This window comes from Haemorhous mexicanus, chromosome 5 (genome assembly GCF_027477595.1).
Source record: "Haemorhous mexicanus isolate bHaeMex1 chromosome 5, bHaeMex1.pri, whole genome shotgun sequence".
Classification (NCBI taxonomy): Eukaryota; Metazoa; Chordata; class Aves; order Passeriformes; family Fringillidae; genus Haemorhous; species Haemorhous mexicanus.
This window is the reverse complement of record NC_082345.1, coordinates 38,686,193-38,713,066: the sequence shown is the minus strand read 5'-3', so window position 1 is coordinate 38,713,066 and position 26,874 is coordinate 38,686,193. Positions and strand designations below refer to the sequence as shown.

The window sequence follows — 26,874 nt, the reverse complement described above, 5'->3', positions numbered from 1 at the left end:
TAGTTTATTTGATGACTGAAGAGGCTATATAGGCCTCTGTATGTGGTTGTGTACCTTATCTGCTCTACCTCTCTAAACTATGCTCATGACTTTAGAATAGACCAGTCTGTTCTGAAAGGTGATTAGCTATCAATAAACCCCAAGTGACTGTCTCCATTTTTTTGTTATTGGTTGGGGGGTTTTTTGTGGTTTTGGTTGGTTTGTTTGTTTTTTGGAGATTTATTTTAAGGGATGTGTGTAGACTGTTGCTACACGTTTTTGCAGCCTAACTGGAGTCAGATTAAATGCAGTACCCTCGGTAGCAGTGTCTGATGATTTTCAGAAGTGACACAACTTTTCAGTAGTGATCCAGACTGTAGGATGTTGATGTTCTTTGAAAGAAAGTGTTCTTAACTTGTGGAAACTTTAAATAGGCAATCTAAGATTGGAAAGTGGAATAGAAAGCATTTACAGCTTGTCAGAAAGTCATTGTGTTTTAAAGATTGAAGACTAGTGTTTGTTAACTTGGAGTACTTACTGTATAGCAAACGAAAATATCTCAATTTAAATTTGTAGTCTAGCTAGTTAATCTGGTAGAATTTTATACTGTTCCTTTGATGCATAAAGCTGAATGTCTGCACAGAAGATGGGAATGGAAGTTAATATATATTGTGTGCTGTAACATCAGCTGGTATCTTTTAATACAGAGTCAACATCACTAGTTTGGAGGGAGTTTTATTGGATTTTTCCAGAAAGGCTGAGTGTCTGACTAGATCTTACTCACAAGATAGTGTCTACATGGATTTCAGTGAGTGTTTCTTTATTCCCTAAAGTCTTTGTACAGATAAACTTTAAAAGAGACGGATGTTTTTCATGTTGGTGATGGGACATCAGTGTCTGGCTGTTAACAGACACTCCAGAAACACTCTTTTACAAACTTAGGGATTGTGTGCCATAGCAGAGCTGTACTGTCACAGACCTGCCCACTGAACAATGCAGTGCATGCGTTCAGTCGTTTTTGAAGGTCAGGGGCCCCAATACATGGTGATTTCCACTTTTTAAGAAAATAGCACCATGTCCTTATGTAAGTAGTGACGTTAGAGCATATAATCAGTTCCAACATTTGTGTACATTTAAAACTGCTTCTTTTTATAGGACTGTCAACATCTTAACTTTTGTTTTTTTTTTTTTTTACTTCGTGGTGATGTTGTTTATTTTTGGTATCTTTTTCAGGTATTTTTGTATGCGTTTTTTAATGAGACTTTTGCTTCTTACTTCTTTTGTATTGACTAATTTGGATTACTTTCAAATTGTTTGAAATTTTTGCAGGTTTTTTGTTTGTTTGATTTTTTTTTTTTTTGAAGGGATGTGTTTGTTTTTATCTGGACTCTAAGGCTTTGCATTTTGTCATGAAATACTATGAATACAATATTAGTGTTGTAGGAAAGAGCTTTGAAGGAATAGAGAAAATTACTTAAATACTGTCATGCTGGGAGATCTGTTTATTTATTTATTTGTGAAAGACTCAGTTTAAAGTGATTTGGTAATTTTGGTAAGAAGAAGTAGAAATGAATGGAGATGTGAATGTTTTGGGAAATTTATAGCGGGAGTGCTTTTGGAAGGGTTTGTGTGGTACTATCCTGAGTTCTTGGGCCTCCCTTGCTCCCTCCCTCATGAATGCAAGCTGAACTTAAGTAATAGACTCTTCTTTCCAATGATATTTATTCTGCCTTATGACAAGTTCAGTTTAGTGTGAGAGGGTAGATCCCATCTTTCTACCTGTAAGATTGCCAGTGGAACAACAAAGCTTCTGAAGATAATTTTAGTGGTGAAGTACAACAAATAATATTAATTGCACATGTGATACTTGTAGGAGGATCTTATGTGATAAATGCTTGGAGAACTGCTGGCTAACTGATCCATCTTGTAGAATCATTCCTGAATGTCATTGTTCCTTAAAAGTCTTGCAGGAATTAGTCTACTAGACTCAGATTTTTTTCTTTAATGATTTGGACGCAATATCAAAATTGTAAATAGTAAAATTTGCAGACAAACAAGATAGATGGGTGTGAAGCAGGGAGGATGGAACTGTAGAAAATCATCTAGAATTCATGTGAAATTATGCTAAAATATTAGCAAGGCACACTTTAGAGCAGCTATATTCAAAGTAGTGCACTGAAGATAAAGCTGCAATGCATGGGATTGTATCCCAAAAGTTATTGACTGATAGGAGACAAATATGAACAAGCAGTTCAGCAGAAGTTCTCAGTATAATGCTTTGTTTAAAAATGTATAAGAACAAGGAGATGATTTTTGGCTGAACATGTGGCAATGCTCATGATGAAGTTTTGTCTTTAAAAAATATTAAATAGTGAAGAGTATGGGAAAGAATAAAAAAATATTTTAATAATTCCTTGCGGTAGGTAAAAAGCCTGCAAAATCCCTGTTCACATTATCTGAAAAAGTGAGTGCTATCTTTTTTTCTCCATGTGAATATTTTCCTACTGAAATCCAGTGCTTTATTCAGTTAATGCTTAACAAGATCCAGTGACTGGAAAGCGAAGTTGAATGGGATCAAATTGAAAAGCACAAGTGGTAAACGTGGAGTGTGAGTAATCGTTGTAGTGAAGGAAGGAGGGCAGTAGTGGATTATCCAGCTGTTGATGCTTTCAGCTGGAGTTCAAGGATCTTTCTATAGACCAGATGCAAGTTTTTTAATTCCACAAATGGATAACTGAGTGGTGTGTCAAATATGTGAATATAGAGGAGTGTAGACTATGTTGGAGTGAGTCTGATTCATATACATGAATTCTTCGGAATTCTCAGCAGGGTTGGGAATGCATTGTCGACCAAAGGGAGCCCCATGGGGATAGGTCTCGGGTGGACATGGTCGTGGTTGACCTGCAGTGTGATATGGTAGCTCCATTAGGAGGGATGCAGAGCACCCTGCCATGGCAGGCTAACACTGGGCTAAGTAGTCCCTCCCTGCTGGTTTGTTTCATTTGCCCAATGTTTAGGTTTCTAGTGACAGAATAGCAAGCTCTGCTTCCTTTTATACAGTGTAGCCCTGCTGTGGGAATGCTGTTCATGCTGATTGGGTTTGTTGTCCTCTGATTAAATTATTTTAATAGGCCAACAGATACGACTTCAAAAAGAGTGAATTCCTGACTCTGCTATGGTAGGTGATGATAGGTTTGGATGTTTTGTTCTGAAGTTCAAGGGGTGGGGAGGGAGAAGAATCTTAGAAAATGGGTTTTGCCTGTAATGCTCCTTTGTATTTGAAAAATATTCTAGATATGTGTGTAGTAAGGCCCTAACTGCCAAAGATATTGCAGCTGTTGAGAGCTGCATCTCCTCCTAAATGGTAAGAGCTATTACTGGGAAGGAAGATCTGGTTTGCTACTTCAGTGTAGTGTATTTACCACTATCAGGTGGTGTGGGATATATTTGAGAAAGATAGATGTTATTATTTATTACAGCTTACTCTTGGCATTAAAAAAATCTTGTCCAAGAACAATCCTCTTGCAAAGTTGAAAAGCAGTTTTAACAGTTATAGCCTCTGTTTGACAGGAATTTTTCCCGATGGAAGCCATCATTATCTTTGTTTCTCTCCTTTTTGGTTCACTTTGTAACTACCAGGGAAGTTAGAAGCATATATACTTACATTCCTTATAGGTAATTTGAAGAAAACAAATAAACCTACTGTGAGCTTTGCTCTAATTTTTTCTGTTCAAAATGTCAGTGAAAGGCCTGACTTTACCATCCAGCTCTATTCTCTGTGGAGTTCTGTAGATATTCTTGGGGTTGTCCTGGAGTGCAGATTGTTCTTAATTGTCCCATACAGATCCAGAACTTACTGTGTTGTTTAGTCAGGATCACTCCAGAGACTAGTCTTGAGTTTGGGAGCTCATTCAAAGATCAGGGTATCACTTATTATACTGCTTAGAAAGGACAACAGAACTGTGAAGTCTCAAACAGATTAGCATGCTTGATATTGAAGGTTGAGCCCTACTTGGTGTATCTTGGGTAGCTTCAGAGGCTGAGTATGGAGAGGATTGCAGATCTAATCCAACCTTATATTACAGGCTGAAGGTTTTTTAACAAATTCTTTTTATTGCCAGAGTGCTAATTATAAAGTAAAAAAGAAAATAAAATCCTATGTTAATAGGTCATATTGCGTAACTGGGAAAGTTGCCCTCAAATTTAATTAGTCTGTTTAAGACTTAAACATGTTTCTAGCCTGAATTTAATTTCTGTTCATTACATCTTGCAAAATACCTGTCCAAATATAGGTCTGTCTGTATCTATTTAATATGCTGATGATTATCAGATGCCTACACTACTGTTATGGTCTGCAGTCATCCTGACCCTTTTGAGTCTCTCGTGTTCATTTGTTCTTTCAGTGTTTTGATGGCTTTGCTCTCAGTGCAGTAGCCGTTGCGGGAACTTGGGAGCAGTGCACTGTTCTTTCTGTGGCAGTAAGCACCCTCTGGATGACCCATCCCTGGAAGTCTTCAAGGCTGGAGGGGGCTCTGAGCTCTTGTGACAGGCATCCGTGCCCTCTGTCCTTGCAGAGGGTTTGAGCTAGATGGGCTTAGAGGTCCTTTCCAACTAAGGCCATCCTATGATTCCTGCTCATCGTTCCCCATAGATAGATTTGAACTGGTCTTGTTGGGAACTGTGTCACACTGGAAACTTGTACTCAGATAATGACCATCCCTTCAAGGTAGTTTCTAGGATAGGTCCTTATTTTAGATAGGACTTGGCTTTTGTTGATATTTAAAAAACCCTAATTTTGTCCTGTCCCAACATTCCCTAAGTTGTATCAGAAAGAGAGTATTAGTTGTTCCCCTCTTTCTCTCTCCGCACACTCCCCACTGTCCCCTCCCAGTAAATGCCCAGTAAGAGTTATCTCTAACTGTTGTTTACTTCTGCATTGCAGTGATGAAATAGGGTGGGTCATGGTACAGCCTCTGAAGGATGCTTAGTGTTTTCTTATTGACACTTCTCTGGGGGTTTAAAAATGGGAGCTACTGAAAAAACCAAGATGAGTTTTTTTTGGAGCATATTCCTTAACTTGGAGAGTAGGTAAAAATTATAAAATAAATACTAAGAATAAAGCTTGCTCACCTGTAGCTTTTAGTACATGCAAGACAGACCACATTAACTTTAATTGTATTCTAATTTCTTAATCAAAATATCAAACACTACTAACCCAAACATTTTGGACATTAACTGTGTTTGACCATTGCTACTAATTTATCCAAAGAAAGTGACAGGTTTAATTTCCTGTGAAGCCCTGGTACTAGTCTTTGTAGTCTGCATATTAGTATTTGCTTTTTTGTCAGTTTTATATCAAAACCTAGAAAAGGCAGCAATAACTTAAAATGGTAACTGTTTATAACCCATGTCATTTTGTATCCAGACTGCATGAGTTTCTTCTGCCATATTCAATAGCAGTATTCACATCTTTTGGGCTATATGGTTGACCCAAACAACATGTAATTTATAGAACTTTAATACTTGTTGTTCTATAGAAAACATTTTATTTGGGCAATTTAAATTTTCTTTTAGTTCTGCACTTACTGAACATTTTCAAATTTTGTGGGTTTGTGTTTTTATTGACAGTTCTATCATTCTTACTTTGTAATCTTGACACCTTTGTTAATTTCTTTTATTGCTAGGATGGTGCTTGCCCTTATTGGGATAGGGAGGTATTGTATCCTTTTGCTAGCATTTTTGTTTTTTCATATATTTCTAATTTGTCATCATCATTGCCAATGCTTCACTTGCAATTCTTACAAGATTTTTTTTGCAGTTGTTTTGTTACAGTGGCCTTTATAAATGGTGCAGTTTTTCACCACTCTGGTCTTTTTCTCAGTGCTAAAATTGTGGCTTCTTGGGCATCTGGTAAAACACTTAAACTAGTTTTCAACTGTCTAAAATGGTTTGTTCTTCTGATTTGGGCAGTAATTGATTTTAAAGTTAAAAAATTGTTTTGAGACAGGCCCTCTTAATGCATAAGAGATAAATGTCTGGTTTGATCCAAATTTGTGTTGATTCAGTTTGCTTTTACTCATTAAGCACAGGCCTTACATCTCTCAGATTTCACAGATGATTAGTCTTTCAACAGTGCTTGTTTCACTGTGTTTGCCTGTTTGCTTAGAAAAGTAATAAGACTTAATGAATGTGAAAGAAAACTTAAAGAATTAAGGAGGAAGATGTTTGTTTGCTGTTTGCTTGAAAACTGAGCAATGTCGCCATTGGTACTGACATGTTTACGTAGGAGCAGCCTCGGTAAGTGATATTTCATCATGCACACTGTCCTCTGTGGCTTTTCAAAGACAGTGTGAGATAAAGATTTGACATTCTTGGTATCTTTGTAGTTGAGATACATACGGGGGTATATTACAAATGAGACTGTGGAGCAAAGTAGAGGGATTTTTCTGAAATGAAGCCTTGGGCCTGTCACATCCAGTACGTGTTGTATCATTAGACTACAATTGTGCAATTTGGAGATCTAGTAATTTCTTCCTACACTTGCAGGATGCCCTGAGATATGTAGAAGTGTTTCCTTGATTTTCTCTATAAGGGAGGAGCTTGCAAAAGTGGGGTGTAGTGGAAGTGCCGTGGTCAGAGCTTGAAAAGATCAGAAGATGACTGCTCAAGATCAGAAGATGACTCAAGACAGAGGGAGCGGAGTAGCAAGAGAGAGGGGACATCAGAGCGTACTCTGAGAACACTTACATTGCTGGCTCTGAAGGGTGTGATTTTTATGATTGAGCTTAAGCTGGTCTCAAGCCATTGTGGAACCCAAACACAGCTCCTCACCCTTCTTGGGGTGAGCTCTTGGCTAGTAGGTGACTTGGGGTGGTACTTGCTTGGTGAGTCTGTGACCTGATCGGACACCTTTGCTGTGCTGTTGTGAGAATGGGTGAGAGGTAATGGAGAGGGTGCAGCCACGACCAGGAGTGTGATCACCTGCCTCATTGCAGATCACTTTTAGCTTGTCTTAAGCTGATTGTGATTTAGGTGCTTGCAGCTGCACTCATATGCCAGTGATGCCTCTCTGGTCCCAGGATGAGCCAGTTCAGGGAAGTAAATCAGTAGAAAATGCATCCAGTAAAAAAACTGCTGTGAATAACTTTCTGCCAGTTCACTAAGCCTACTCATGGAGGGGTCAAGTGCACTAAAACACTGACAGAAGGCAGATGGTGAGCTGGCAGTCCTGGTTTGGAAAGTGAGGAGTTGGAGAGAACAGGACCCTTCTGCAGTGTTAGACCATGGATTCACTGAGCTGTCTCATTTGCTGCAGAAGATTGTCTGTTAGCATGACTAGAAACACCTTTCTTGCACTTCCTAGTTGTGGTGGGTTAACCAGCTTCTATTTATTATAATTGGGAATGGGAGTTTGCTCCCCTGGCTGTTGATGAGAAGCTCCATGGGCTGCTAAAAAGTTGAGATGGAAATGGTGAATTGAAATTTTTTGTAAGGGTTGAGCACAACTTGTACTAACTTTTTTCTCTGTGTCTGCCATGGAGAAAAGGGCATCTCTAACTAGGCTGACTGCTCGTTCTGTTGTGTGCACTTGCTGGTGATCTAATTCTTGATGGGAAAAAACATTTACCTTTGAAAAAGACTTTTAAGAATATCCTTTTCTGTGAATTTGAAAAAGAGGGCTGTTTTTTCTCCAAGTAACTGAGTATCAGTGTTGGGCTAGACACATACTTGGGTGTAGTTTTGAAGTTTAGCACTTTAAAAGAGTGAAATATGTAAATGGTTTTACACTAATTTCATGACTGATTCTTAATGCTTGGTCTTTCAGAGATTTTTGTTTTTTTAGGCTAATGGCTCTGTAAGCTTGTGTATTGTGAGACCTAGACCTGTCTTGGAAAAAGCATAGTTTCATTTTTGCCAAAGTCCTGAGATTTTTGGCCAAGAACATAATGCAACACTCCTTGAAAAGAAAACCAAAAAGATAAATGTACATGTTAATGCAAGTTGCTGACTAAACAAAAGCTTTATAGTGAGCTTTACACCATAGCATTTTAAGTTTTTTAACCATTACAAATGCTAATAAATGTAACTCTTTTAAATAGTGCTTGCTTTGTGTGCAAATACAAAGCCTTTTGAAAAGCTTACTTGTGAAGCTATGGCTTCCTAAAGTTCAATCTAGGAACTGTTCAATTTAGCAGCATCTTCAAAGAAAATATTGGAAAACAGTTGACTGGTTATGGGTGCTTGTTTTGAAGAAACAAAACTTATCATTATAGCTGTGCTTTAAATCACATGAGCTCTGACCTCTGCATAGAGTGGTTGGATTAAGGGCTCTAGTTGAGCATCTCTAACTCGTTATGTAAAAATTAAATCTATGTTGGAGAGTATGCAGGATTATGGTCTTTGTGTGATGCCTGACTTGCATGTGGGTGGAAGTCTGTAGCAGCCAAAGGACTGCTTTATGGTGTTTGAGGTGAGGCTTTTCTCAATTTATTTCACCACTTTTTAAGGAAAGCATTGTCTACTTAAGCTATATATTGATTAAAAAAAGATTGAGTATTAGGGAAAGATTTATTTCCATTATTTATGTATTCTATAATTAGCTTCTCTAGGGATTTTCATAAATGCATCTTTTCTTTTAGTCAAGAAATTGTCTAATTAGACCAAAATTATAGGAAGTAAGCTAAACAGACTTCACAAAATCCAGTGAACTGTAAAAAGTAATGGAAAAAAGTAACAGAAATGCCATTGAATGGAAGCTTGTTTTAGCATGTCATACTAATTTTGTGTAATTCATTGCTATAATAGGGGCAGGGAGAATCCTAATGTTAATGGTTAAGGATCAAAGTAAGGCAAGTCTACTGGTATATATTCGCTAGCCAAACACTGAACTATTTTTTAAAATGCATCATTTGATCAGTTAATAAAACAAGTGGTATGGCTTTTTTTTTTTTTCCATGGAGAACTTCATCTGGTTTAGGTGGAAATTTTCTAGCATGGATTATCTAAACTGAAGTTGTATGTGGATCATCCCAGTCCAGACTATCTAACAGCTCATAGCTGCTGATCATTCTGGCTCCTCAAAGTTATGAACCTACATAGCCCTAGAGAATTCTTAACTTTCTGGGCTAGGTCTTTTTGTGAATATGAGAAGGATCAGACTGTTCTCACTCCATGACAGTCAACAGTTAGATGAACTGTTGCAGCAGTAAATGTTGGGATAAACTGTTTTCTAGAGAAGAAAAAGCTGCTCTTCTTATGCCTGTGATTGTGATTCATTGTGATTCTCTCTAATACTAACAAATTTTAGCCTCTCTTTCTGGAACTTCGTGAGTTGCAGAGTTAGCTAAAGGGGTAGGGGAAGGAAGAGGATCTTTAGAAGAGGATCTTTCATTGAAAATACTAAAATTCTGCAGCAGTATCTCTTTTTTGTTGTTTGTGTTTGATCAATTTGCTTTTTTATTTTGGGAGCATTTTTCTGTTAATGTTAGTTCGTGAGTGACTAGTTTTGTGTATATAAATGCATGTGGGTGTTTATAATATGCAAATAACTAACTATAAATTTGTCTGTATATATTCTTGCACCTTTTTAAAAGCAGGAGGAAAACTGGGAGAGAAAACTATAAACCGCTGCACTGTAGTAAATGAAGTACCAGGAAATTGAACACACAAATATGGGGGAAGGAATTCTTTAATACTAACTTCCAGTAGTCCCTGCTAAATGAAACACACATACATGAGGATTATTATTTAGCTTCCCTGAAACAGCTGCAGTCACATCCAATTTGATTATAATTCTTTGACTACAGCCAGATATGAAAATAGTGTAGTCATCAATTAAAGAAGAAATTATTTTGCTTCTATTAAGAAACAGATGCAATAGTATGCAATATTTTATGGAAGGTAATACTTCTATTTCTAAGTTTATATTTTGAAACCTGTTAGTATTTTCTCTTTAAAGTCTCAATGATCTTGGTCACCATTCAGAATTTGAGTGTCTGATTTTGATCATGGTATCTCTTCCTTGCAGCAACATTGCATAACTCTAAAGGAAAAGCAGTCCTAGCCATCTGTTAGTGCCTTCCAGAGCCATGTGTGGCAGCTGTAAGCAGCAGTTCTTTCCTCCCTTCCTTATGTCCAAGCAGGCATATTGACCTATTCATATCCTCCTGCTATGTATAATTGTGAATTATGAAATTGCTATCTCAGAATAATTCAGTCTTGGTCATCTTATTCTTTCATGCAAAACTTCTTATTTTTTTCTGTAAATACTATTCTCAAAATCCTTCTTAAGCTTGTTTCATTTAGGCTTTTTTATTGGAAACTATTAAGAACTTGAATATTCGAGGGGAAATAAATGAGTGTAACTTTACTTATGCATGTGGTTATGAGGAGGACTGATTGGGAATGCTGATATTAGCAGAGCTTCCGGGACGAAACATTTCCCCTCCCTTGCACTTCATACTTTTTCCTTTGGAGTTATATTTCATATTTTGCATTATCTTCTCTTTCCCCATCTTACTGGTCCTGTTTTCCAGAGGAGTTTTGCTTTTTCCTGTTGTTTCTTTTTTTACCAAAACATGTCTTTTTTGTGGTTGTTTTTAAAGCATTATTCTCTTTTGAGGTTTTTTTTTTTTCCTACATCATGTTTCTTGTGCATCTGTGCAAGCTGTCTGCACATTTTGTGACTAATGAATAATGACAAAATTGTCACAGATGCACATGAGTGATTAGGGCCTTGTCAAAGGATAGTCACTGAAGTGGGAAGCTCATCTAGAAGAGGTGATCCTTGGTAGGAATGGGGAAACCAAATATCGTTCTTACAGATGAGCAAAATTTGTCTTTCTTGCAACCTTCCATACCAGCCAACTCTAGCAATTTCTAAACAGAATAATTTTTTCAACTGGTCTGCCCAACTTTTTGGTTATTTAAAAGCTGGAGTGAGTTGTCCATGATTACTTAGTCAAATTAACAATTAGCAGGTACAGAGATGTTCCTGCTGCCTTCTGTTGGCTTGCTTTCCCTCTGTCAGTGGCTCTGTGTTTTCACAGGACAAACAGATTCAGCTCGCTGTCCTACTAAAAGATTGAGGTTTTTTTCTGTTTCGTGTTGATCCCTCCTGCCCCTTTGCTGCCATGAGAGGAGTGGGCGTGGTGTGACCACAGCTCCAAGTTGGCTTCAGTTAGGCAGCAGGAGCATGGAACCAAGAGCAAAGAGTGGGCTGAGGAATGACCTTTCTCTTTTAGTAAAGGTAACAATTTTGGCTCGAGTCCTGCTTGAAAATGGCTCCTTGAGACAGGATGGAACAACCAGAAATCTAGTGTTTGCAACTTGCCTATTTTAAATCAGTGACATCAGATCTCTGCTCTGCTACCTTCTTACTGGTTTTCATGACTCAGCTGGGGAAGAACCATTGTCACAGAAGACCAAAATAGCAGAAAACAAGTGCACTTTTAACTGGCTGTTGAGGTTTTTTTAACAGTGGATCATCATTGAAAAATTAAATTTCCCTGGAATAAATATTTTCATCAAAAAAGGGAAAATATTTTAACACTTAGGAAATGTTGTTGAAGGCATTTGTTAATGCAGTTTATACTCTAGGCTCAAAATGTTATGTTGCTTTTTTATTATCAATCTGTCATATCATATGTTTAAAAAAGTCATAATAGTTTCAAGAATTTAAAGTATATTCCTAAAATTTGTGTGAGGGTGTATGAATTCAGGGGAGGTTCATTCCTTTAAGTGGGAACTTAAAAGCCTATATTCATCAGTTTTCAGGTTTTTATGCTTATTTCTGTTCCTCTGATAGTGGGAGGCATGTAATCTAGATCATTGCAGAATTTAAAAGTTGAGCTTTTTTTTCTGTCCAGCAAATTGGAGGAAGTAATCTCTGTTTTGTGTGTTACCATTTTTTGTTAACTCTGAGAAGAGATACTGTGTAAATGTCTTAGGTGTAATTTCTTTCTAGTTTAGCTGCCAATGCAAAATGATTCATGCCGGGCTAATTCCCCCCAGGGCAGCCCTACTGCAGTTGGTCCTGCTGGGGCTGAGCTGGCTGTGTATGCCTGGGCACAGGGGGCTTTGTTCAGGCAGCCTGCTGTCCAGTTAGAGAGGTGCCTGAGAGTGTATCTGCTGAAACTATTGTCTCTGGTAGTGCATATTAAAAGAGATTGTGTTTAATTTTGACAGGTTTTAAATGGCAGTCTTTTAAGCTGCTGTGCTAAATGTTAGAAGTGGGGAATGTTCCCCCTTGAGCAGATAGCTGGTTTGCATTCACTCACTGCAGGTCTTCTAAAGGTCTCCTGCTTCAGGCTGTCAGTTGTTTTCCTGTTATTGGTAAATTGCCCAGTTAGTGGTGTAAGCCTGTGTTGCATTCTCTTAGTCTTTGGTTATTTCTTTCTAAATCATTCTTTCTAGAATAATTAGGAAGAACTGCTCTTCTGCATTTATATTCAGGTGTCCTAGCACGGCACAGAAATTTCTGAACCCTGAAACAATTGTTTTCAGTTCCTAGCTGCCTTGCTTCTTTCTTTTTTTCGTTGTCAGCCAAGCATAGTGTGTAACAGCATTATTTGCATTGCCTTGGTCCAAATCACCTATCACCAGGTGAATCAAGGATTACTGTAATTCACAAAATCCAGGTTTTCTTTTCTCTTGATTCCTGATAGCTTTTTGACTTAGGAACCTAGAGGTTACTGTGCAGGTTACAGTTATAAACTAGGCACTCATAGTGCCAGGTAAGAGTTAACCCCATAGAATGGTACTCGAAGTAGCCAGCATGCAACTGTCAAGTTGCATAGATAATAATGAGCAATAAATTTCAAGTCTAAGATTGGGAATCTGTGTCCAGGCTGCAGAGAATTGACTATATTGGCTGAGTATTCAGATTTTATATGCTTTGCTGTGACTTATTGTTAAAGATTTACTTCCAAATTGGTCAGTGTTTGCATATTCTTCTCTAAAATCATCCTTTTTTCCACAGTTTACACTACGATATAGAAAACTCTGTTGGATGATTTTGGAGGAAGTGATGTTCATAAAACTTTGGGGATTTTAAGAATTGTTTCAACTATTCCTAAACATAAAATATGATCTCAACTCTCTCAATGAATTATCTTATCTCTGGCTTATCTAGTCGCTGGGGAAAAAAAAGGTTTGGTTAAGCTGTTGCCTTTTTCAGATACAAAGCAAAGCTATGTTTCTGAATTGTAAGAGGATTGGTTGTAACGTAATATTTGGATGACAGCAGATGCTCTGTTACATTTTTAGGTTGTCTCTCCTGTAGAGATGGCAACAAAGCAACCTTCCTGCTGAGCTGGCAATGCTTATTTGGTTCATCTAGGTAATTTTTCACACTAGGAAAGAAAAATGAAATGCTGCAGGATAACATTGTGGTAAAAAAAAAATATCATCTGCTGATCACTTGGGTACTGTGTGATACGGAAAAATTAGGTTTTTTGAGCTAAAGTCATACATAAGTCTATTTTGAAAATGAAGACTTGCTGCACTAGTCATCAGTGTTAACTGGTGCTCTGGTTTTAAAGTTCTAAATGCTTCAAATTCTTGAAAGATTTTTTTAGTGTATAAATTTTCATAATTTTTCTAACTATAAATTACTATATTAATTTAATGCAACAAAGTGTACTCAATGCGTTAGAAATTCTTACTTGGATTTGTTTTCCTTCTGTCTGGAATAGGCATAGTGTATATAATGAATACAGACATGCTCAACTGAAGTTACTCAGTTTTTACATAAATATTGAGAATTTTCATATTTGCAACTAGTCTAATTTCTTGATCGTTTACTCTGAAGTTATAACTGATATCCAAAGTTTCTAGACTTCTGCCTAACTGGTACTTCAGCATGTTGAAATCTAGAAATACTTAAAATGTGGGTTTCAGACTTAATTTTTTTCTAGCCTCATTAAAAGAGATAATGTATGTAATAATTTTAGAGTAGAAATAGTTATTTTAAAATAGCAGCCAAGATGAGTAACATCTGAGGGTTAGAGGGCAGTTCACTTAAACTCCCATCCATTCAATGGAGAGCTGGGTAATGTCCCAGGAAGCAAGCAAACACTTTGGTTCACTAGCTACAACTGGGCACAGTATGGAGTTATTTCTCATTGTTCCCAGCATCTCCTTTTGCAGAAATTACTGCCCAGCTGAGAGAACACGAGAAATAGGAAGGCCTGTTCCTACTGGCAATTGGAACTCTCCCTAGCTGTAATACATCTCTTAGTCAGTTGAGCTAACAGGGCAACATACAACTTTAAGGAAAGGTAGTAGTGGAGATTTGTGACTATGAGTCCTTGTTAAGGTTAGGTGCACTACATGATCATTGTCTTGACTCTATTATCTTTCTTTATTAAAAAAAATTAAAATCTGTGTAGTATAATACTGAACAAGTTGATTGCTCATTTCAGTGACTAAGTGGAAGTTGGAACTGTTTTAATTAAACAGCTTTCATAAGGTGTTTGAAAGTTTTTTCAGGTATAGATGAAAGATAAAAATTCTTCTAATGTAAGTATGTGTTGGGGGAAACTGAAAGTAAGCAATACATTTTTATGAAATCAACTGAAATGCATTTTTAGAGCTTGTAGAGGAGTTGCTTCTTTTCTTTTTGGCTTTTTCACCCATGTTGCAGTTTTCATGCTTTTTTATGTAGCTATGCTGAATTGCATGGCTGATGCACAGAGGCGATAGGCTATAGCATCTGCAACACATATAAAATTGTCCAGAAAATGTATAAAATTAATTGTTTAATTTCAGCTTGCTGTGCTTTCATTTGTCTAAAGAAAAACTGTATGTTTCTGTCCTAGTGATATGTTAATAGTGTTTGAATATAGATTCCACCAGGTGAAGCACTGAGCCTGGAAGTGTTGTCCTTCATCAACAGAATTAAGTCAGAAAGCTGTATCTGCCAAAGAACACGTCATGGTCGTGCCATTTACTTTTGAGACCCACAGCTTAAACATCCACAGATAACCTCTGCTGTTTGAAATGCAACATTTATTTGTAGTAACAGAGTGAGACTTTGTCAGTTTGTGGCAAATAGCTTTTCTACCTGTTATGTTGCCTTTATAAAAGCAAAGCAAAAACTAAAAACCTAAACCCAATAGTATTTAAAGAAATTTGTTCATAGTTTGTTTGCCTTTTGTAAAAAATACAAGTAGGAAAAAAGTGTAGGATTTGGCAGAACCCTGTGATTGCAAGTTGTGTTTTCTGTAAAGTATTTGGAAAGTATGCTGGGGGATATGGTTTTTAAAATGTAGAAATGTACCACTCTTACATTTAGGTGGCTTTGTAATACATTGAATTAATTGTGCACTTGTTTTGGTTTTGCTCGTATATTTTTTTTTTTTCCTCCGAACTTGCTGATTTGGGTGTTCTAAAAGCAAGTTTGTCTTTTTTAGGAAATAAAACCTCAAAGCCATTACAACCATGGATACAGTGAATCTCTTGGACGGAAAAGCCACATTGATGATTACAGCACTTGGGACATTGTCAAAGCCACACAGTAAGTTTATTTTTGAATGTTAGATTTGTCTATGTCTGTATCAGTTACAAACTGTAAAACAGGTTGTTTTATTTGTGTAACGTAGAAGATAAAATGTATTTTTCAATCCAGTAGTGGAAGATTTCAGAAATAAGCTCTATAAAATTACTGTTATGACCAATTGGGGATCATTTTATAAAAAATATGGGAGGAATTGTGGTAAGTTGTAAATACAGGTGGTTGCTGGATAGATTGTTGGAAGAGAGAATGGTACTGATGTTTATTTTCCATAGCTGATGATAAGTAAGCAGACAGCATTTATATGCAAACATAAGGGTTTGATCAATTTATGGGTTAGAAAGTCTCTAAATTCCATTATCTCTGATTCTACAGTCTCAGACCGACTATGAGACTGAGTTTAGTACTGAAGAAGGACTGTAGGAGTAAAATGAGTGCAGATTTAATTGCTCTCTTTATGCAGACGTATTATACAAATTTGTTTGTTCCACAGTCCTTTAGCAGACACTAATTTACAAGACTTTCCAGAAAGTTGTTACAACATTGTTTTTAGTTTGCTGCTGTTTGCCATTCAGATACCATCACCAACATCACTTTTCTTCAATGAGCTGAGATAGTTCTTTAAGAATTTTATTATTGTCTTGTATGCTTTAATCATTATGTATCTTGCAGAGCCATTTGCCTTTTTCTTCTTAAGAGAAGATTTTTCTTCCATTTTTTTCCTTAAAAAACCCTGTCTGAACTGAAAGCAGCTTTGCAGCTCTTCATGTGACACGGGCCCAGTTTAGGCATAGGAAATATGCACTTTCCTTCACTTTTTGTTTTGAGCTGTAAGGAGTTGAGCTTCCTGAAACAGATGTCTGACTCTGCTATTGTTGCTCTAAATAATTAATAGTAGCACTGCAACCTATAATACTCACATTAGGGTATTTTTAGAAGTTAAAGTATTGGCACCATATCAAACTAGCTGCTTCTTATAAAAGTGTGGAAGCGTGTTTGACAGCAGAAGTGGTTTTAAAAGTTACCTACTTCTATTCTCGTATGCTCATTGCATGTTTGAGAACCTAAAATATCTTTGTCCCTCTTAACCCTCAGATTCAGGCTGATCTGTGCTTTCAGCTGAGTTGTTACACTTCTTTTCTGCTTTCCTCATACAGGAACCAACAGCTCTGAGTTGACATCTCACCACCAGGACTGCAGTTTCATGTTGTACCCCTAATGGTTATTATTGCAGGGAAGGGGGATTGCCAGCAGGATCAAGTTGTGGTATCCAGGCAGCACTTCCCTGGCTAGATGGAGAATTCACAGAATCACAGAATAATAAACTAGGTTGGAAAAGACCTTTGAAATCATCAAGTCCAACCTGTGACCCAACATTACATTATCAGCTAAACCATGGCACCGAGTGCTTCATCAAGTGTTTTTTAAACACTTTCAGGTGACTCAACCACCTCCCTGTGCAGCCCATTCCAGTTTTGAAGCACTCTTTCTGTGAAGAATTTATTTCCAATATGTAGCCTAAACTTCCCCTGATGCAACTTGAGCCTGTGTCCTCTCAGGCACACCTTTATTTAAGCATTTACTAGGTTTTGAGAGACATGTTATAAAAGATGTCTGTCATAAAGGGAAATATCTCTGAAATTCAGGTAGAAAATAAACCCACCAAATATCATAAGATTTAGAGTCAAATAAATAATGCTGCTGCTATATTAATTCAGTGTTCTTGAAAAGATACACTTTTCCTACTAAAATGATGTAGCTATTTGCATTTATAGAAGCATAGCCTACCACATCCATGTAGGAAAACAGGTGATCTTATTGTTTACCCTTTGTCCTTAATTACTAATATTCACTGAGATTAAATTATCTGCTGATTTTTCCTTACTTTTTAGTTCAGTGGTAATGTAAGAAAGATGCCACAACATTTTTTTTTTAAAAGGGGCCACTCATCAGTCTCCTAGAACTCTTCCTCCAAGCAGGTCTGTAAGTTCAAGCAAGATGTAGCAAAATAATAAGAATTATTTCAGTCTCTTGGTTTGGATGGATTTGTTTTCCCAAGTCCAGTTTCTCCTGGAAAAAATAATTAGTTATGACATTGTTCCAACATACATGAAAATTGAGAGCATTGTTCCTTAAATCTTAAAGATGATGGTGAGAAAAATGGGATGAAAACATGTAAAACTCATCTATATTTCATATATGCCGTTTGAGTTTAAAATTCTATTTTGACATGTTTTTATTGACACTAGATTACACAGAAATAAAACTATGTTAGTAAAATACTGTGCTCAATTTTGTTTCTCAGCAAGGAAAAACAAGAGCTTGCAAGCTCCTCACATTCTTCCGTAAATATTTGTATGTTTCTTCATATCTTACTGAAGTGATTCATTTCTTAATCCGTAGATTGGATGCAAATTAACATGCTCATACAGTATGAGTTACAAATACAATAACTTCTTATAATCACATTAAGATTTCATACAGGAAGCAGTGGTTAGGCTCATTGAAAAGAGTTTATTGGTGTTTGTATGTTTTATCCATTATGCTTCTCGTAAGTTCTCACAAAGACCTGGAGCCCTAGGCATATTTTGTATCAAAAATAGTCAGACTCTGGTTTTTATTTTGCAGAAACTTTTACTGGAGTAAAAATTGTAGTGTTTGGTTTTAGTACCTATTCATACAATGAACACTTTTCACTGACTTTGTTGTAAACATATCCAAGAGCATCTATATAGCTTTAAAAGGTCATGTTGCAGATGTTAGAATGTGTGTGTAATTTTTTGCCATTTTATATTTGGTTATAGCAAAGTTGTTTGGTTCATAGAAAGTCTCCACTGCATTTCTGAAAGCAGAAGCAGACCACTCATCTGTATTTGAAAAACTATTTTCAGAGGAATAGTAAAAAAATCACCCATGCTTGCCTTTGGTTTTGTTCCACTGTTATATTCAGAGTTCTCATGGGAGCTCCAGGGAGGGAATGGAATCTTGGTTAAAAAAACCCAAGTGTTTTAAAAGGGAAATTTAGTGGTGATACGTTAGGTACATTTATTTCTATGGTCTGGCAGCAGTAGCCATCTGTCATCCAAGGCAGCAGTCATAACTTTTAATATGATGTCTTGGGAAGCATCCTGTGTTAACTTGACAAAGTTGCTGCCTTTGTTTTGTTTTAAATCTTTTAAGCTGAGAAACTGAGAAGTAGCTCAAGTTCTCATGTAGAGAAGCATGTGATGGGCTGTCACTAGGAAAACAAAATCTGAGACATTAATCTGCATTGTGTTCTTCTGTTCTCTTGAGAGTGAATAGACACTTTTGGCTTGTAGTGAGTTTGATCAAATTCCAGCTTTGTTGAAAGTAAGTTAAATGACCATTATGAACATGTATATTAAACATTAATGGTATTAATAAGTGCTTTTGTGACATCTGCAAGATTGATTCCTTGAGCTCAAGTATTATAATTTCATTATCTCAAGATGAACTTTTCTGTTAAGTTTTATTCAATGAGATCATTCAAAATGAAGTTGTGTGCATTGTGAAATAGTGCAGCATAAAATATAAATTATGTTGAATTTTGTCAAGGAAAAAAATCGTCAGATACATGCCTTTTTCATGACTATTTCTCATCAGTCATAGGGTAACTGATTAAAAAAAAGTATATATGGAATAATTAAAATTGGTAAGGGTTGGCTAAAGGAACTGTTACTCCTGGCTCTTTTCAGCTAGTCATAGGAGAGAGTGGACAGACTGTGACACAGGTACACATCCATTATTCCTGGTTGTTTGTGCCCATGGCGTTGATTATATTGCTGAAAGTGAAATGTACCTGACTTTCATGTGGAAGGATGGGACTGTTTTAACCACATTAATAATATGGCCACAACTGTCTAGACAATTTAGGGCTTTAGAACAGTATTTAAGAGCTGAATTTCTTTTGTCTTTCAACACTATTGTTAATGGTCTGTTAAGTAGCTCTTGAGTAAAACCTTTTCTGTTGAAAACAAAACTGTTTTACTGTTAACACAAAAACCTTGAGAATGTGTTAAAGGCTTTGTTAGTATTTACCATCATTATTCATGGGAATGAGATTTCCAAAGAAGAAAAAAAGATCAGTTTTTCTGTTAATTGCGTTTCCAGTTCAAACAGCTTTGATTTGAGTTACAATGATAGCAAGATGAGGGAGTGAGCTTGTGGTTTACCTGCTCTTTGTTGGCATGGTGATGTGCTCACTGTAGAGAGATTCCTTGCTATTATTGTGGCCAAATCTAATGTTAGTCATGCTGCAAAGCTGGCAGTGTCTGTTTTCAAGAGTCTATGTATTTGTGGACGACAGAATAGAAAATAGATTGCATATTTTAAATGCAAAAGGCAGTAGGGTATTGTTTTTCAAGGTGTTAAGGTCAGAATATCTTTAACCTGCAATGGCAAATACAGTGTTACAGGTTAGTTACTGAAACGGCTTAGAGACTGTGGTAGCAAAAGGAGCTTGCACAATGGTATTTTTGTCCTGGACTAATCCCGTTTCTTTCAGAACAAGCCAAACTCAATAATATGCTTTAATTATGCTCCATATTGATGTTTACAGCATCACCCTCTAGAATTCACTCAGATGCTGAGTATTTGTTAGATTAATATATCAGTCTCCTGTGAGGATTTCAATCTTACTCTCCATTACCCTTGAAGGGCATAGAGCCCTTTATAACAACATTGCAAGCGTGATTATGCTGAGTGTCTGAAATAGGTGACTTTGTCATTTTCTAACCTAACAGTGCATCATGAACCTTTGGAGAAGGCAAGGTGAAGTCAGCTGCAGCAAATTGATGGAACAAGACTGTGGGTTGTATGTGAGAGAAGAATGCTGAACTTCTGGGACAGAAACCATAACTGCAGCAGATTCAGTGTTTTATTTAATTGTAGAGAGCCTGTTCTTTCCAGGAAGAGGAGCAAATTGTTGTAAATTCCTAATGGTTTTTCCAGGCAGATTTTTTCTGTCAAGATCCTTAAGTCCTCTTCTGACAATAAATTGATGAGTCATAAAATTATACCTTGTGTACTGCATCTTTAGTAAACAGTTATGATTGTGTTCAAAATATTAAATGGAAATTGCTAGAAACAGACAAGCTGAGGGTGATTTAAATTAAAAAAAAACTGTATACCTCATTCTCAGTGTCACTGTAAAGGCTGTTCTGGTGTATTGCAGAATTTCTGTTCTGCTTTGTGACCAAGTAGTACCATGTACTGTGACTTGTAGATGCCTTCTAGTGGGAAGAATGGGAAGTCTATAATGCTAACCCCAAAAGAGTGAATCCATTTCTACTATTCCTTCTTGTATCTGAGGCCATGCCAGCAGTCTTTGCCCAGGGCCTCACCACAGTGTATGGGTGAATTCTAGAAGGAGGTACTTGTACACATCAGTGGAGCAGCATTCTGTAGCAACAGGCTGCAGGGTCACTTGTGACAGCTTTCCTTGATTTTCATACATCTTAAGCCAAGTCCTTCAGAAGGTAGCATCACATTTTTGGTAAGAGTGGAGTTTTGCTTTTAGTTAAATAACCTGACAAATAACTGCTCCAACCTCCTCCCCACAAAAACACCCAAAGAATAATCACCTCTTTCCCTAAGACTGTCAGGGGCCTTCTTGGTTATTCCTGTCTTGGCAGCATGGCCTAACAAAAACTTGGGTAGCAATCAAAGGTTACTTTCAAAGAGGTTCGTGATGTGTTGTGGAGACAGCTTGATAGGACACTCAAAGCATATGTGCAATTTGCTATAGCTGGCCAATAGTGATGTAGTGGTTTAACTGCTGTGCAGCTGAGCCCTGCACAGCTGCTTTCTTGCTTCCCTCTGCTGGGATGGAGAAATTGACCAAAAGGGTAAAAATAAACAAATTTTAATATATAATTTAAAAGCTGCACATGGAAGCAAAGCAAAAAAAGGAATTAATTTGCTGCTTCCCATGGGCAGGTGAGTGTTTGGCCATATCCATCTAATGGTTACTCTGGTGGGTGAGCACCTTCACTCCAAATATCCCTCCTTTGTACCTCAGCTTTTATTGCTGAGCACACTGCCATGCAGTATTTGATATCTCTTTGGTCAGTTGGTATTAGCTGTCCCTGCTGTGTCCCCATCCAGCTTCTTGTGCATTCCCAGCCTGCTCACTGGCAGGGCAGCATGAGGAACAGCAAAGGTCTTGACCCTGTGTCAGCACTGCTCAGCAATAGCTTAAATATTGGTGTGTTAATCAACACTGTTTTGCTCACAAATACTAAACATAGCCTCATAGGAACCACCCTGAAGAAGGGTAACTTAACCCACCCAAACCACATGCATGTAAGGAAAATCCTAATCCATTTGCATGAAAGCCTTACATGATTGCCTCTTGCATTTTATTGGAAGTTAAAATTATTTTATCCTTGTGTTCTTTGTATCTTTCCAATAACTTAGAATATTTTATTTAAAAAATTCCTACTTGTTGTTTTGTACTGTTTATCTAAGCAGCATGAAAGTCAGCTAAACTCAGCCTTAGGCAATACATTTTTTTAAGCTGGTGACTGTTAAAACTGATAGCAGGGCTTATGTGAATTATTTCTTACATAATGGTTTCAATTTGTAGTTTAAGTGAAGGCAGCAGGCATTCCAGCAGGAAGGAGTGTCATAAGAGCTGACTGGAGTAGAACAGCTTGTCAACAAATGGTTGCATTGCCATTCTGTATGAATCACTTTCGAGGCTGCCTTCACTGTAATATGGCCGTGTGATACTGTATTGTAGGAAGATCAGAATTTTGTCTGGTTTTGGAAGTCCTTCTTTCCTCGATCTCTCCTCCTTTCTCGTGACTCTCTGTTCTTGCCTGACCTGCCTTTTGTAGTCCTAAGCTATTTCAGTGGCCCTTCCAGCTGACATGAGAAGTCAGGAATGGTATTTATGTCTTAAGCCATTTGTAGAGGCAGTCATCAGGCCACACTACTGATCTAAACTAGGATTTGGTAGATGGTGTGCTTCAAGGCCGGATTGACTTGGAACCTTACCCATTTTCCTAGCACTTATGTTTGTCTGAGTACATGTATCTTGTCTAGCTGGTTGTGTACTTTTAAGTCATCATAACCCAAACATCTTCTTTCCACCTGCCTAGTGTATTAAAAAAAAAGCAACTTTCTTGTCAAAATTGTTCATGGCTGCTGCTTTTTTACTTAGTCTGGAGGACCACATTTTATCAGTGTGTTGCTAGTTGATATATCCTGCATCCAATAGTCTTTGTTCTGATCTCTTGTAATGTTTGAGAAGATAATATCTATGACAAAAATTTCCATCGTTTTTCATAGTTTCTCATGCAGATTTCATGAGAAAATGAAAGCAACACAGTCTAAGTGGGCTGTTATGTCTAGTACTTTTTAAATAGCATCCAACTAATTTCTGTGCTTCAAATCTGTGATGGGCTTAGACAGCGTTCCTGAGTTTTGTTGGCTTGAGTCATTTGATCATTCATTATGGGAGCACCATCCAGATTGAGGTTCTATTCAAATACATGAAAGAAAAAGTAAGAATGGTAACTGCCCTAGGAAGAAGATCTCTGCAAGAGTTATGCAAGCTGATCAAGTGGAACAGAAGAGCCTTTTCTCAGGCTGTTTCTTCTGCAGAAAGTAGAACATAGAAGCAGCGTATGAGAAACTTAAGTCCCAACTTTGAGAGGCTGTTAAAATTCTGTTATAGCAGAAGTCAGATATCACAAAGCATTGACCTTGATTTCAAGGCATTCCCACATTCTCCTCATTGAGACTTGAGCAATCGCTATGGATGTACAGATTTTTGAAATGTAATCTTTACTTGCTTTTCTGCATTACATTTTTGACACTGAAAATAAGTGGTAAAACAGTGTAAACATCAAGGCAAAAATTATTTAGTGTTGGAGTTACTCCTATATTGAATGCTTAAGTGATGTTTATGCTTCCTAATTTGTTTCAACTTTCAAATATGTGCAGAATTTTTTTTCAAAAGGCAGTACATCACATTTAATAGTTCTCTTTAATAGAAGAATAAATTTTGCCATAATGTACAGAATTTCAAAGTGCCCTAAAAAAGAAAATTATATTAACTTGTATCAGAAAGATGGCTGTTTATTGTCTTGAGAAGAAGAATGGGAAGTACTTGAGCTGCTTTTGTTTGTAATTGGCTTGATGATCTTCTGAATTTTAGGAAGATAGTGGGAAATCAGCTGACTAAGTTTTATTTGCTCTTCAAGAGCTGGAAAGGAAGGAGAACCAAGTGGGAGAAGCAAATGTAGTGCAGTCCCTGGGAAATGAACAGTTACTTTAATTTAGTATACTACTGGTAGATATTTTGCCGCCCTACAGTACAGTTTTCTGTAGACAAAAGTTTTGTGTAATACCTTGATTTGATTAAGGTTATTTTTGCCAGTGGAAGCTTCTTGTTGCAAGACATTTGTAATCCTTTAGAAAAAGAAAGTAAAGTTTCTTCTTCATTTCTCTTCTGTTGAAGATTCTGTATTGTGACCAAATGTATGGTGTTTGCTGAATGCAGTTTAATCGAAGGTCAGCATTTTGACAAATCTTATTTTATTTTCAAGGTATGGAATATATGAACGATGCAGAGAGTTGGTGGAAGCTGGTTATGATGTTCGACAACCAGACAAAGAAAACGTAACGCTTCTCCACTGGGCTGCAATCAACAACAGGATAGATCTGGTGAAGTATGTATTGCACTTAAAGTTACACTTTAAGTTTAAAATTAATTATGTCCTTAAAAATGTTGATTTCGGTTTTTAAGACTATTGAATATCTTTAAATTTAATGTGTCTAATTTGTCCTTTTTGCCTTGACAGTATGTCAAAGCTCTTGTCCATTAATGCGTCTCTACCACTGTGACATATAGCATTGCGTTTTCTTCCCACTAGCGTGCATGTAACTACTGGTGTGTCTAACTGTATCTAAAATTCCCTTCTCTTGATGCAGTTCTTGCCCTTCAGATTCCTCTGTCTTTAGAGAATCTTGATTTTTTTTTTTTTTTTTTTGTATCACTCACCTTATTTTATGCTCTCCCACTCTCTTTTTGCAAGGCACTAGTTTATTTTATGTCCTCAGAATTAAACTATTTGGTGGTTTTTCTATTTGTTCAAGCCTATCACATCTTTCCCAAAGTGTTCTCAATTTCCCCATTATGTGCAGTGGATAATTTCATGAAATATGTTGGCTATTAAGCTGGGTACTGCAGAGATAAAGTTGTTTACTCTTGTGATAGTAGATCTCAGTGTCTTGTTTAGTGAGTGTTGACTATGTAAGTTCTTTCCAGTGAAGTAGCTTAGCAGCTTGTCTGTCAGGAGTGCAGGCTTGGAATTAGACTTCTCTTATTTTTAGTATTTCTTCATCCCATCTATTTTGAGACTTGAGATTCAGTGTGTAACAGTGAAACTCATTGATAAGGAAAACTATAGAACATTTTCATATTTCCATAGAATCAGGGATGAGTGTCTAGAAAACCATTCTCTTTTCATAATTACACTGATCTGTTGGTAGCTCTTCAACTCATCTTTGTAAAAATGCAAAAAATGGCCTTATATCTCTACAGTTACTTACTTCCTACAGTAGTTCCCCATCCCCTGTGTCGAGCTTTCTCCAGACAAGGATTTCTCTTCTACTTTTCCTTCTAATAACAGTGACTGCATGCACTTTTGATTCCTCAGTCACTGAATGCAAGCTGAGGTAGTTTTCAAATGCCTGCCAAAGACTTAGTGATCCTAATGTGGAGATCAGTGGAAGTATTTTCTTCTTAAGGCGACCTCTTATGAGATCTGCTTGCTTTGAGTGTAAGTAGTTTGCTTAAATAGAACTTGAATGCCTGGCATCTTCTATTGGAAGCTTAATGACTCACTGAGAGTGGAATTGCCCAGTTCTTCCTTTCTATGGGGACCTTCTCACCTAGCACAAATTTCCTTCTGCAAGATCTGCTTAGACAAATAGACTATGTTCTCAGTCTGGTTTTGCAGAAAAATCTTACCATTTTTGTATACTGAAACCAAAAGGCAGTGATAAATCTCAGTCGAGTCTCAAAACACCCTTGCAGAAACATAAAGTGTTATTTCAATGCACCATCTGGCAGGAGATTGTCACCTTGTCTTTTCCCAGTTGTCAAACTGCAAGTTCTTCTTTCTAAATAAAACCTACTAACCAGTAAGCAGTTCTGCTGTCAGTAGAATCTGAACGTATTCTGCATTTCTGCAAGGCCCAGTGTTTGAATGAAGACAATCTGTTTAGTGTTCACCTCCCCATGAGTGGCTGTCACATCAGAGAGATGAATCCAGGCTTTGACTGTGAATTTCTCTGTGCTGTCTTTTTATCTAGACAAGATTTCCTTTGGAGCTCCTTCCCAGGGGGGAATAAATAGCTCTTCAGTTTGTAGCTGATACTTCACTGTAACAAAATTACTTTGTTTCTTTACCATATAATGTGCTTTGTGTTTTCTCCTAGATGGGACAAAGACTTTCACAAAATCTCTGCTTTTTCTCATGGAGAAATAAAAAAAACTTCAGCAGAAAGATGTTGAAGTTTAGTTCTTTTAGTGTTGGAGACCAATGGAGTGGACTGTCCTGCATCAATCACGGCAGATCTTGTTTGTCTTTCACACTGTTTTTTTTTTCACTTTGGCAAATCTGTTAAAGTACTTCATTGTGTCTGATGGCTCTAAAGCAACTGTATAAAAGCTTTTTCTTTAGATGTGTTTAATCTGACATGCATTTTTCAGTTTCTGTTCCTAAAGGTTTCTAAAAGGGCTATTTTTGAAATTTCATTCTCTGAATCAATAAGCACTCTAGAAAATGAAGGTAGTTACTTAAGAATAATGTTTTTCAAGTTGTTCTGCTTGTTGCCCTTCTTCTTGCCATGTCTTGAAACACTTAGCAGAGTTTGAGATGGCAGAAATTCAATGATAAGGATTTGAAGGACAGCTCGTGTGGGTGGGAGAACAGTGTTCATATACCTGACAGGTATTTTCAAAAGTGAAAAGTCTGTAGGCACAGGCACTTGAAATGTGCAAACACAAATCTATAGCTAGGTATAGACAAAGGTTAGAGAGTGGTGAATGAAAAACTAGAAGCCTTCCAGGAAGGCCTGTATTTGGAAACAATAATTTCTTTATAAAGCATGCATTTCCTTTTGAGAAGGAAAAGTAATATTGCTAGTTTAGTGTCCCAGATAAAACAGCAATGACAACACACAGAAATATTACAAATGACTATGAATATGAATTGTTGCAGTTAAAAATAGGTGACTTCTTTTGTTCTTACAGATAGCTCATCTTTTTATAAATCTTTTTGAGGGGAAACTAATGTCTATCCCATCATTTAGCAATACTTTTTAAATACTCAGATGATTTTTGT

The 26,874-nt window shown here is 37.0% G+C and overlaps 1 protein-coding gene across 2 annotated transcripts in view; it reads left to right on the top strand.

Annotated features, from left to right (window-relative positions):
* Nucleotides 1-26,874, top strand: part of ZDHHC17 (zinc finger DHHC-type palmitoyltransferase 17) — a 65,739-nt gene that overhangs the window by 981 nt on the left and 37,884 nt on the right. For both annotated transcript variants that reach the window (XR_009486553.1, XM_059846877.1), the window contains exons 2-3: nt 15,393-15,496; nt 24,070-24,192. Coding sequence is in view for 1 of the 2 variants with exons in the window: in XM_059846877.1 (XP_059702860.1) it covers nt 15,393-15,496; nt 24,070-24,192 (227 nt within the window). In the remaining variant the exon portion in view is untranslated. The remainder of the gene's footprint in view (nt 1-15,392; nt 15,497-24,069; nt 24,193-26,874) is intronic.